This window comes from Primulina tabacum, chromosome 17 (genome assembly GCF_025594145.1).
Source record: "Primulina tabacum isolate GXHZ01 chromosome 17, ASM2559414v2, whole genome shotgun sequence".
NCBI classification, from domain to species: Eukaryota; Viridiplantae; Streptophyta; class Magnoliopsida; order Lamiales; family Gesneriaceae; genus Primulina; species Primulina tabacum.
Genome location: NC_134566.1, coordinates 30,953,749 through 30,966,640, shown reverse-complemented (window position 1 = coordinate 30,966,640; position 12,892 = coordinate 30,953,749). Strand labels below are relative to the sequence as shown.

The 12,892-nt window shown below is 36.4% G+C and overlaps 2 protein-coding genes across 2 annotated transcripts; both read right to left on the bottom strand.

Annotated features, from left to right (window-relative positions):
* Positions 1 to 4,651: 4,651 nt before the first annotated feature.
* LOC142531032 (putative inactive receptor kinase RLK902) lies at positions 4,652 to 7,549 on the bottom strand. The gene is made up of 2 exons (XM_075637019.1): positions 6,082 to 7,549; positions 4,652 to 5,541 (listed from the first exon to the last, which is right to left on the bottom strand). The coding sequence occupies exons 1-2, from the start codon at positions 7,514 to 7,516 to the stop codon at positions 4,916 to 4,918; spliced, it is 2,061 nt and encodes a 686-aa protein (XP_075493134.1). The 5' UTR covers positions 7,517 to 7,549; the 3' UTR covers positions 4,652 to 4,915.
* Positions 7,550 to 9,333: 1,784 nt separating this feature from the next.
* LOC142531009 (protein DJ-1 homolog D) lies at positions 9,334 to 12,619 on the bottom strand. Its single transcript, XM_075636984.1, has 5 exons — positions 12,431 to 12,619; positions 12,224 to 12,340; positions 10,654 to 11,094; positions 9,811 to 10,173; positions 9,334 to 9,652 (listed from the first exon to the last, which is right to left on the bottom strand). The coding sequence occupies exons 1-5, from the start codon at positions 12,485 to 12,487 to the stop codon at positions 9,464 to 9,466; spliced, it is 1,167 nt and encodes a 388-aa protein (XP_075493099.1). The 5' UTR covers positions 12,488 to 12,619; the 3' UTR covers positions 9,334 to 9,463.
* Positions 12,620 to 12,892: the final 273 nt, after the last annotated feature.

Sequence of the window (12,892 nt, the reverse complement as noted above, 5' to 3'; positions counted from 1 at the left end):
ATGACCCAATAAGAGATGTGTCACAAAATATGACATGTGAGACCGTCTCACACAAGTTTGTGTCTTCTTAAAAAACGTTGAATTTGAATCAATTTTTTTTCCAAAATCTCAATTCCACTAACAATTGACGTGCTCGTAAGCCTACGATAGTAACAACAATAACAATGAAGACGTCGGGAGCTCCGAAAATATCTCATTTCCCATACGATATACAAGGAAATCCAACAGCACAAATTTACTTCCAACTACAAGCAAACCAATTGAAAAAGAGAAGCGGTCAACAAAAGCAAAAGAATACACGGCAATCGAAACGTAGCATTTTTGTTAATGTATGATTTAAAAGATTTGAGCGCATGATTACGACCAGCTATAATTTTTTATAAATCTGCAATCAGTTCGATTCTACACAACACAGTACCAACAAAATGCGAACAAGAAACACAAAACAATAATCGAAAACCCCAAGACAAATAGCACGTTGAGACGGAAAGACACGGTGGAAAGTCACGAGAACCTGAAGATAAACACACAATTAGAACTAATTGATACCACGGGATTGAAGATGGGCTCGGACCGCTCTCGGTAACCCACCTAGTTTAGGACCCGGCATTCGGAGCAACATGGGAGGTCATCTGGGAGGTCATCCCAGCCGACCTCCCATATCAGCAGTCCCGTCGATCAAGGAGGTCAGCCGAGCTCCCATGCCGACCTCCCAACATGAAGTCGAGCTGACCTCCCAGATTATGGTATCATTGATGATTGGAGACACCTCAGCTGAGCACCCGAGCCGAGCTCCCATATGGGTCCAAACCCCAGGCCGGCTCGTACCTGCAAGAACTCTTACTCAAGCATTAGCACGTAGTCCACAAAAATCAAGGCCCAGAAAGGTAAAGCCCATTAAAAATCAAACCAAATCTTGCACAAGATCTAACCAAATCTGGCACAAGATATACTCAAATCTTTTAAGATTCTGAAGATCTAAACCTACCAAATCAGGACTCTACCGCTCTCCTATAAATATCAGGTTCCGTTCATTGTTCATTCATTCATATATTCACATTCTCTCAGCACACACATTAGTCTCTCGGTTTTCTATTCTCTGACTTGAGCGTCAGAGGGGCTACGTCGAAACAATCTTTCGGCCCCCTTCTCACACTCTTGTTTGTGCTTTCAGATTTCGAAGGTCCGATCCCAGCTTCCCAAGTGAAGATCCGACCTTCCAGCTACCGATCGAAGGTCCGATCCGAGCTCCCCAAGCGAAAATCTGACCTCCCAGCTACCACATCCTGATTTCAGCAACATCACTAATATATATAGATAACTTACCAAGCTTCAAGAATCGAAAGCAAAAAATTATATTTTTGAAAAAAAAAAATCATTCGATTTTTTTTTAAATTAGGTTGAAATATTACAAAAATAAAAATTGAAATGCACAATTGACCGATACGACAATATAACTATCACGATACTAGAATTTTGATATAAATAATAGATTTTATATTTCATCTTCGTCTCAGTTATTGATCATAAATGATGGCTCGTTTGCTTTTCCTTCTTTGACACGGGAAACAAAATTTTATAATAAAGTTTCATAACTCATATATATTTTGTGACAGTGAGGTTAAATTATATCCATTTTTTTAAAGGAAATTTAATTAATCATGCCAAAAATTACAAAGATCTTCCAAATATTCAATCAAACAACATGGCATCTCAAATTAAATAAATAGGAAGACTAGCATAGAAACGAGTAGTTTGAACAAGAGAGCATGAACTCCTACATTTGTTTGTCTATAAACAAATTGAACCGATAGCGTGGTTCTTTGATGCAAAAGATGCTAGCATGGGTGCACAACAGATCCAAATTCAGTATCGTCATCGGCCTGGAGATTTTATAGTATTAACAACAGTTTTGCATCAAGCTCGAAAATCAAATTTGCAAGATTCAGTTCATTAATCCAGATAATAGCTTCTTCTTCTTGTTTTTTTTTTTTTTGAAAATCAGATAATAGCTTTGAGTAAGGCAAGAACTTTGAATTCCTTAACAGTAGGATTTCCAGCATAGCGTTGCATTCGGCAGGCCATAAACTCTCCATTTTCATTACGCAGAACACAACTAAGCCCAAACATATTGCTCGAAGTAAACAAGGCAGCATCTGTATTACATTTCATGAAGTGAGGCGGAGGTTTATGCCATTTTTACAAATGGGAACAACACTTGTTAAGTTTGTACTGAGCATTTGCCCTCTCTCTTTTGCCTGCAACCAATCATACAAATTGTTTAATGCGACATGGATTACCTGTGTCGATGTGCTCGGTTTATTAAATTCCATAGTTTTCATTTCGTTGTCTCCATGAACTCCACAAAATTATAACAGTCTTTCCAGTTTCCATAGTCGTCAATGCGTTCAGCATCAGGAATATCAATTTCTGCAAAGCTTTCGACTTGAGATGAACAAAAGTTTATGATCGACAAGAGTAGGGACTTCACTCCAGCAGCTTTGAGCAAAAGGGCAGATAAGAAAAATATGCCATGTGTTCTCAATATCACCATTGCATTGGATGCATGTAAGAGGAACTAGAATGCCTTTCCATTGAAGAACTACTCGAACTAGGAAGCAATCTCAAGTCGCTCTCCATAAAAGTTTTTAACTTTGGGTGGGACTTGTAAATTCCAAAGCTTTTTTCTAGTCTCCCGAAATCCCAACTTCCATACTCGAAGACATTATCTCATAAGCAACCCAATATCCTGATTCAACAGTATACTTCCTTGTGCCCAAGTATCTGGAAAAGAAGTTTCCTGCAGCAGGATTTTCAATATTGCATGTGCATCTCTTTCATTAAACAAACCATTTATAAACTCTCTATCGGACTTTCCAACCAATTATCATTTATCAAATAGAATATTCCACGATTATGGTTGTACACATTAGTCCTTTTGACTCGAGACAACTTGTAGACTCTACGTATTGGCATACACTTTAATCCGTTTACTGACTCTATTGAGATGTCATCAGGTGGCGAGGTTATTAGTAGTTTTGAAATACGTAGGAGTCAATGCGTTGTGATCGGAGATTCACCACTCACATGTGGGTGAAGATATCTTATTGATCTAATGAGTTAATAGTATAAATAATATCTGATTAGAATAAAACAAGTGTATTTTGGAAAGACATTTCCTCAGTTGCACATATCAAAGCACTATTATTACTTAAAGATACATCACATCGTTATTGAATTTATTTGCAATTCTCGAAATTTCAATGATTGAAGATCATGATATATGAATTGAATGGACCTGTACTGTACAGCTAAACATAACTTAAGGTTCTTGCATGCACTATCAGTGATGCCTAGAGGATCATGAAGCGATGCTACTAAACGCTTTTATCATGATCCGATATATGCAATCAGACTTCAATTCTGACGTTTTTTATTAAGAGGTTGATGAAAAATTTGTGGTTCTTAGGGTAAGCCCGAAGAGGGAGCTCATATGGTTATTTTCACAAGCATAATTATAAGATTACAAATATAACCCAAATGAGAGATTGTTAGGCCCATTTTATTTATATGAGCTTATATGTGAATAATTATATGTTGTGAGTTGTCTATTAAGTTAAGTCCCAAAATAAAGTGATAAAATAATTTTTCGTGTTATTAGGCTTTAATGCATCAAATATGTGTGTACCTTTAATATGTAGAAATATAAATTAAATTTATGTTTTTATGATGAGCTAAAACATGAATATTAGAAAATAATGATAGAAATTATCTATATATGGGTCGTGTTCTCCGAATCGCGCATTATCACGTTATCTATTCTCTATCCTCATTATAGAAAATAGTTTTGAAAAAACTGAAAGATTCTCTCATGAAAAATAGTGCGTAGAGCTAGAAGATCGAGACTCGTTCTTACGTCGTAAAGATTATGATTTCAGGTACGCTCCCGTTTATGTTTTCAGTCATATTCTGAATGATTTAGCATGATTGATTGTGTAATTTATGAATTTTCTCCAACAATATTTTATTGAGACCGGCTAACTAATGAATCTAATAACATATATATATAAATATGTATATATATATATATATATATATATATATATATGTGTGTGTGTGTGTGTGTGTGCGTTTTTGTGTTTTTAGCTCGTTTTTCAACCCAATTTTAAACTAAGGCCAATTTATATCACCGATTTCACTAATTTCTCTTACCTAATTAATTTAAACTCGTTGTTGAATAATTTAATCCTTTTTGATAAAATCTACACGGAATGAGATACAACTGATGAGCCAATCACTGCTCTGTTGTAAAATTTACATATACTATATTTTATTACATAAATTTATCTCACTGGCAGGATAGAATCTTCCTGCAGGAAAATGAAAGCATTAATTTAACCTTGAAATTAGGAAGGAAAAAAATACACTCTCACATGGCAAATTGTTGACACAATCGATTGATTTAATGCAAGTGTAACGTACGTTATTTTTTAAAAAATAACATTCTATCATATGTTATTTTAATCTTAAAATAAGAATAAAAACACATGGACATGCTGTTACAAGTTGGTAACATGTATCCTGGTATTAAAGCAACAACAAATGCTCGGTTTGAACAAATTAAAACTTAGCTAGAAAGGGAAAAAATATATAATTTAAATTTCACCAGCTGAAAAATAAGAAATTGATAGTTATTTTACAGTTCAGACAAACAATAGGAAGAATAATAACAAATTCCTCAAAGACAAATGACATTAAAATATAAATCTCAACATGGGAAAAATCATAAGATAACCAAAATAAGCTGTGACAGGTTAACAGTTGATGCTGATACTCAATCACTGAACTCCAAGAATGAACAGACAATCTGAAGGGACCTTTAGGAAGGTAAAACTTTTGTTCTATGAGGTACTGGTCATGAACCAATATTGTGCTGCGGTTCGTCGATATTAACAATGCCGCCACTGTGATCCTGTAAATTCGAATGGCGTATCTCCTCGATTTTGCCACAAACCTCGGTCATGCAAGGGCGTTTATCCGGGTATGGAGCAGTGCAGTCAACTGCAAGCTGCAAGAGTTGAACCATATCTTCTTCAACGTTTTGATAACGAAGAAGTTCCGGATCAAACACTTCGGATGTCCACTCTTCTCTGACAATGGACTGGACCCATCTGGGGAGATCGACCCCTTCCTCGTTTGTTAATGAATGAGTCGGAGCTTTGCCCGTTAGCAGCTCGAGCAGTAAAACTCCGAAACTATAGACATCTGCTTTTTGTGAGACTTTTCGAGGATCGGTTACCTCTGGTGCACGATAGCCAGCAATGCGGTTCGGGGTGGTAGCAGGCCCAGCAAGCTGAGCAAGGCAAAAATCGGAGACACGGGCTTCGTACGAAGTGGTAAGAAGGATGTTTGACGATTTTACGTTTCCATGGGAGAGTGTGGGGCTTTGGGAGTGAAGGTACGAGATTCCTCGCGCTGCACCGAGGGCGATGGCTGCCCTTGTCTCCCAGTTTAAGGGAGTCCTGCCGCCTCCCTTGTTTCCTGCAACATAAATGGAATTAAAACTCGTCCTATTTAATAAATTTGCCACGTACATTGAAACCCCATTAGAGTAAAGAATCACGCAGTTTTCAAAAGATAGTGTATTTGTCAGTATGCCAAGATTCTGTGCTATGGCATGACTAGCTAGTAGTGACTTAAAAAGAACAAGTTTAGCAAGACGAAAGGCAAGAAAAGAATCCGAAACCCGAAAAAGGAATCCTTCGTCATTGACTTTGAGCTGATGCAAGACAAATTATGTTAACTAGTTGCTGCAAACTTCAAAAAACAGATCAAAACAAACAGGCAGAAAGCATTGTAATCAAAACTATACTACCACATTCGTCCCGAAACCACATTACATTTTGCAGCCATAGAAATAATTCAAATTCACATTTTCTATGACCCAAACTACATTTAATTAATGACATAACAGGATGCAAATACTAAGCTGCAAACACAAAAATAATACTCATTCTCAGACAGTGTAGTAAATAACTAAGGAATATGATTAATCTCAACAAGATTAAGAAGAATTCTCACCATGTAACAAAGCAGACAAGCTCCCCATTGGCAAATATTCATACACTAACAGCTTCTCCTCCTTATTATAGTAATAAGCTCTTAAAGGCACTAAATTTTCATGATCCAATCTTCCAACTTCCTCCATCTTTTCCCTGAACTCCCTCTCTCCCGTATTAGTATCCCTCAGCCGCTTCACCACCACCGCCAGCCCCGTTTCAAGTACGGCCTTGTATGCGGTTCCGAACGTTCCCTTCCCCAAAACCTCAGCCGACGCTCTCAAAAGATCCTCCAACTCAAAGTTCCAGCCCGTTTTCCCCAGGAAAACTAGCCCTTTCTTCCCATCGACTACTACCTTGCCTTTCTCCTTCCCTCCCAATGCCGCCGCGAAACTACCACCCGCGGCCCCATTTTTAACTTCACTCTCCATTTTCTCCGGTGGGACTTCAAGATCTCTTACATTAGCCACTCCTACATCTTTTGATTTTTTTCTCTTTCCGGCGCACGCTCTGCACAAGCAGAATAACAGCAATAATATCAGAAAAAGCCCGAGTACCGAACCAATTACAATCCCAGCAATCGCCCCTGCAGAGAGCTTTTTCTTGGATTTTCCACCACCACCACCACCACCATCACAAGAATCAAGCGGAGAGCCACAGAGCGAATTTCCAAGAAATGAACTCCTGGGATGTTTCGCCGAAAGATGTTCTGGAATAACTCCAGTAAGATTATTATTAGAAACATTGAACTGAACTAAACCAGACACATCCAGATCAGGAAGTTGACCAGAAAAGTGATTGTCCTGCAAATAGAGCGTCCCCAGACGAGCCAATTTATTGAAAGAAGGTGAAATTTGGCCGGAGAAATTGTTATCCGCCAAATTCACACGCACAAGAGACGTCAAGGAGAACAAAGAATCCGGGATTTCTCCATCGAAAGAATTGTGCTGCAAATAGAGATTACGGAGTGAAGTCAGCGAAGAGAACAACTCCGGCGGCAGATTCCCGGACAGCGAGTTGTAACGGAGACTGACTGTATTTAGATTGGTCAAACTGGAGATCGTGTTGGGTGGAATCACACCGGATAGCCCCATTCCAGGAAAGTGAAGCTCAACGACGGTGGAATTCGACGGCACATTACAAACGACGCCAGCCCACGAACAGGGAGTGGGTCTAGAGAGATCCCAGAGAAGGACTCGTCCTCCTACGGCAGAACGGAAGGCGACGAGCGCCGCCCGCTCTCCGGCAATGTCTCCGGCGGCAAATGGCAAGAGAATGGCTGCAGCGAAAAGGAGAGAGGCGTAGATTTCGAAATCGAAATGCCTCATCGATGATCCCGCAATTTTGTTAGAATTAACGGAGCTAGATTTGTGTGATTTTTGTTGTAGTTTGAACAAATTTAAGGACTGGGTTTCATGTCTGAGTCTGAACCACTGAACTGTTACTGAATTAGGCATTTAACGTCAAATTCCTCCAATAAGAAGCACCGTCTTAGTGTTATTACCCTTTGACCCCAACCCCACTATGATTTATTTATTTATTTATTTATTATACCATCACATTTTTGAATTTTGAATTTTCAATTTTTTAAATGAATATTTTTTTTTTCAAATATTGTGTCTTTGATCGTTATACAACTTACAAATTTCGAGTTAAAGGTTTCAAATTTCTAATAATAAATTCATTGAATTCGTTTGGATTGGTTCATTCTAAAAATGGATTTTATATTCCCAAAAATTAGATTTTAAATGACTTTTATAATTGGAGATTTTTTATTAATCGAGCTCAGACATCTTTTATAATAAGGAAAATGATGATAAAAACTTGTGTGAGACGATCTCACATGTCGTATTTTGTGAGATAGATCTATTATTTGAGTCATTCATGAAAAAGTGTTACTTTTTATGCTAAGGATATTACTTTTATTGTGAATATCAGTTGACTCGTCTCACAGATAAAGATTCGTGAGAGTTGATATCGTCCCACAAAAAACCTACTCGAAAATGATTACTTCAGTCTATCATAAATACGGTGATTATACCTTGTTTTAAGTAATAAAAAAAAACAACTTAAATTAAAAGTTTCAGAATTTCAATCCAAAAAGTTAAGAGTGAATTAGGATTCAGAATTCAAATTCATCAAAACATTTCGTCCAAACAATTTAACTATAAGAAAAAATAGATAATAAAAAAATTGGAGTGCAACAAACATTAAGTCAACTAAAAGAATTATTTATGTGATTGTCAGAATTGGGGAAATGCTATTTTTTAAATATCTTATGCTTAATATATTTTGTCATTATTATTCACATAATCGAAGTTAAAAAATATTTCATTCCATTAATTTACGGGTAGTTTGCTCCAAAAAGGAATACTACCATTTTCACTAAGCATTTGTATTGGGAATTAACCCAAAAAATGAATTTGGGAAAAAAAATATTATTAAATATGTTGGATGCAATAATTGTCCATGTTTGGTAGAGCGATCGAATCGTGGTGATTGAGCTGCTGTGCGGTTTAAAAGATTTGAGTTACACCATTATTACTAGCTATAGCTTTTAGTAAAGTGGCAAACGCTCGATTCTACAAAACATACAGTTTGGATTTCAAGTTGAAAACTTGGAACCAAATGACCATCCCAAATTAACAAGATATGCAAGTTTAGAAAATTGAAGAATTTTCGCCGATAATGATTAGAAAACTGATATTACTTTTTTAAAAAATAAATAGTTGGTTTGAAATAAGAATTTATTTAATAATTAAAACACAAAAATTCGTGTGAAACCATCTGACAAGTTAATTTTATGAAACGAATATTATATTTATATCATTAATAAAAAATTATTATTATTTATGTCAAAACTATATTTTTTATTGTAAATATGAGCAAAATTAACTCGTTCGTCTCACAAATAAAATTCTACGCTAATTAAAAATTTCTTGGGGGAATCAAAAGGGACACAAAATTTGAAATCTTGTCAACTAAATAATACTATACATCCTAAACCCCTAATTATTTCCATCAGCCAACTAAAAAGTTTGCCAAATCAAGTTGTTTCGTGACCGTTCCTTGTGATTAAATTAGCGTGAACGAATAAATATATTATTGTTAATTATATATTAAATCCGATAAATTACAGCGACATTATCACATGGAACATCAAATCAAATCAAGGACCAGACATTGCGAAATTACAAGGACCGATCACACTGATATTTTATAACCAAAAAAAGGAAGAAAATATTTATAAAAGTCCCACATTTCATTATATATATATATATATATATATATATTCTTGACTTGAAACACAGAACAAGCAAAGGGAGGCCAAAGTTTGTGATGTGGTAGATATACCACTTATTGTGTACAGACATGCAACAGCGAAGTATAGCTAGAAAACATGACTAGAATGTCACGTGCAGACCAAGAAGTCTCATGAACAGAGATATGAATTGGGGATGACCGGGCCAAGCGGCACCTGTGACAAGATTACCGTCGACGAAGCAACTCTCGATTGGTTCAGGTTCCAGCCAAGTTGCCCCTGACAGAACAACATTGAGCTTCACTGCGGGATATGCAGTACATTTCTTGCCCTGATGAAAACATTTAAAAAAAAATGATATTACCTAACCATATTTCCAATGAATTACGCAACTAAATTGAAACGATGCACATAAAATTATTATTCGGGGTGATCATGCTTATGTACTTATCTTAGCTATTTAACGATGTAGGTGCGTGAAAAGCTTACCTTTAGAACACCAGCAGCTGCTAAAATTAGTTGTCCATGGCATATTGATGCTACCGGTTTCCCAGATTCCACAAACTCCTTCACCAATTTAAGCACACTTTCATCCAATGCCAAGTATTCTGGAGCTCGGCCTCCGGGTATCACTAATCCATCGTAGCTAGAAGCATCCAAACCTTCAAAATTGGTGGTCAAAGAGAACTGGTGGCCAGGCTTCTCACTATATGTTTGGTCGCCTTCAAAGTCGTGAACAGCTGTCGGGCATTTATCACCCGCTTTTCTTCCAGGGCATACGGCATCCACATGGCAGGCGAGAGCTTGAAGAGATTGAAAAGGAACCATCACCTCATAGTCTTCCATGTAATCCTGCATTGTAACAGCAAAAGCACAATAATTGATGAATGATGCAAATCTTCCAAAATGGCAACACCAATAAGAACTGAACTAAATCATAAAAGGGTTAGTAAATTAATACCAATCATACTTGAGAAATGGCAGATGCTGAAAAAAAGAGTAGCATGATCAGAAGATGATGTGCAGAAAACTACAGATATTTCTATTGAGATTCAATGTGGTCGACAAAAATTATGATATAAGCGCCACGTGAAACCCACATTTTTTATTAAGTTGACCTTGGGTGTCTATTATCTGATCGACATGCATATATACACCTTATTATTTATTCTTGACATATATTCTCTGAAATCTGTCATATACTTGAGGAGGAATGTTAAAGTAAAGTGTCATCGTTGAAATGTCTTTCACGAGTTTGAGCTTTTGAAAGAACTTGGTATTCATACTAGCTATCAGCCTCAAAATAAAAAACCTAGGGCATTGAATCGTTACCCCACAGAGAAATAAAATGCGCTTTCCAGAACCAGATATTTTGGCTCCTAATGCCTTGATAAAAAGCTGAATGAACTCAGGATGCCCCTCATAAGTAGCTCCAGTCACGAGGTTCCCCTCACTAGTGCAGAAGGCCATTGTGTCTGGTTCTACCCAATGAGCACCCGCAGCAATAAGTGCATGCTTCACAGCAGGATATGCAGTACACTTCCGGCCTTTGACAATACCAGCTGCAGCCAAGATCAATTGCCCGTGGCAGATGGAGGCAATTGGCTTATGAGACTCCTCAAATTTCTTGACCAAGTTTACCACAGATTCATTTATTGCAAGATATTCTGGGGCACGCCCTCCCGGTATGATTAGTCCATCGTATTTGGCGGCATCTATTTCATCAAAAGTTGCATTGAGGGAAAAATTGTGGCCCTTGGACTCAGAATAGGTCTGCACAAATTATCAAAAACCAGAAAAAGGTAATATACTAAGTTCGAAAGAAAGCTAATGGAACAAACGGACTCGTTTGGCATATCAAGAAAGTATGACGCTCCAAAAAGAACAGCAGGGTCGTTTCACTCGCACTTGCAAATAAATCCAAACAGATACACTCATAAAATACAAACTAAAACACATAATGGATAAGTTTGCATGAAGAAAAGGAGATTTGGGTTTCTTAAACACTTGTATATCAAGGACTTATAAGCCAAAAGAGAGAGTGTAGGGAGGTAGTCATCATAAAGTAAGCATATTAATATGACTGAATACATCAAATTGATTCAAAAGTGTATCTTAACCGCTCCAAACTTCCCATCATTATTCTTGATTCTCATCTTCAAATGCATAAAATATTGATGATGTAGACTATTAGAAAGCAACTATCTTGCTTTCTGCTACTATAAACAACTTTATAAAACATTTTTTCCCAAAAGTTTGAGCTTACAACTTACAAGAGATTATCTGGACAATAGTTTTATACTTCTAACATACTCCCTCACGGGTAGGTTGAACATAACTTATGAGGGAATATATATCTTAGAACAATATCCAAGACTTACACATGTACATTAGCCGGATATTAAACATCAAAGACCAACCAATAGCAACTAAATCAGTATATAGTGGGGATCGCATCTCACACCAAATATCTTGAATTTGTAATCTCTTCCGCCTGAAAAGCAAGTTGAAATCTCTTCGACCAAAGCTCAAACTAACGATTGGTCAAACAAATAATAGCTTTATATTTCAAGCCATAAATAAGCAAACCTCAGTAAAACATCAGACAAGAATGTAGCCCAGAATCCTAAAACTTCCTAAAAAATAAAAAAAGAGAAAGAAACTAATAAGAAAGAAAGAACGAAGAAAAAGTCTTAAACTTTCAAACTTCACTTAGTACTACCATGTACATCACAAGAAACACAAAGTTGCCCCTGGTAACAACCAAATGTAGTCAAGAAAACACTTGGACACAGGACACAGCATAAAAAACTAACAATATAAAGTGGTAATCAAGAATAAACCGTAACTAATTCATTCAGAAATACCAAAAGCTGTTCTATTAGCTAATTTTCAAATAAACCTGGTAGCCTAAAGAGTCGTGAATCGCGGTACGACATATGTCCCCGGCTTTCTTCCCGGGGCAAACTGCATCAACAGACAGCCCATATGCCAGCAATGCTTGAAATGGCACCATAACCTGCGTATATGCAACCAAAATTACTTAGAAAACTTCACTTGTGATGTGAGGAGGAAAAGATTGAAATTTTATGAAGAAATAATCGGTAACCTCGTAATCTTCGACATAATCTCCGCATAACAAGAGAACCCTTTTCTGAGATGCCATTTTCCGACGTTGGAGGTTAGATAAAGCTTCACCACTGATTATACTTTCTTCTAGGTTCTTTCTTCTTCTCCGTTGGTGTAGAAAAACTTCAGGATAATTCCCAGCTTAGCACCGGTACATGTCCTGTTATAAGACGTAAAAAAAAAAAAAAATTTCGGGAAAATATTTTTTTGGATTGATTTATTTATTTTTTAATTTCTTGTCAATATTTTTTTATATCACATACTATAATAAACTAGAACTGAAAAAAATTTAATATAACAAAACTAAATTTGGAAGCCTAAAAAGAAATATTGTTGAAAAAAATATAAGTTCCATTTATTTAATATATATTATATTTTTTAAAACAATTATAAATATTATAATTTTTTATTTATAAGATCCAAAAATAAATTTGTCATTTCA

What these genes read in the sequence shown, in the direction of transcription:
- LOC142531032 (XM_075637019.1), bottom strand. Translation starts at nt 7,516, where the DNA reads ATGCCTAATTCAGTAACAGTTCAGTGGTTCAGACTCAGACATGAAACC. An exon ending in CTTGTCTGCTTTGTTACATG is followed by an intron (nt 5,542 to 6,081) that starts GTGAGAATTCTT and finishes TTTATGTTGCAG; the next exon opens with GAAACAAGGGAGGCGGCAGG.
- LOC142531009 (XM_075636984.1), bottom strand. Translation starts at nt 12,487, where the DNA reads ATGGCATCTCAGAAAAGGGTTCTCTTGTTATGCGGAGATTATGTCGAA. An exon ending in GCATTTTATTTCTCTGTGGG is followed by an intron (nt 10,174 to 10,653) that starts GTAACGATTCAA and finishes GTTACAATGCAG; the next exon opens with GATTACATGGAAGACTATGA. An exon ending in CAGCTGCTGGTGTTCTAAAG is followed by an intron (nt 9,653 to 9,810) that starts GTAAGCTTTTCA and finishes TGTTTTCATCAG; the next exon opens with GGCAAGAAATGTACTGCATA.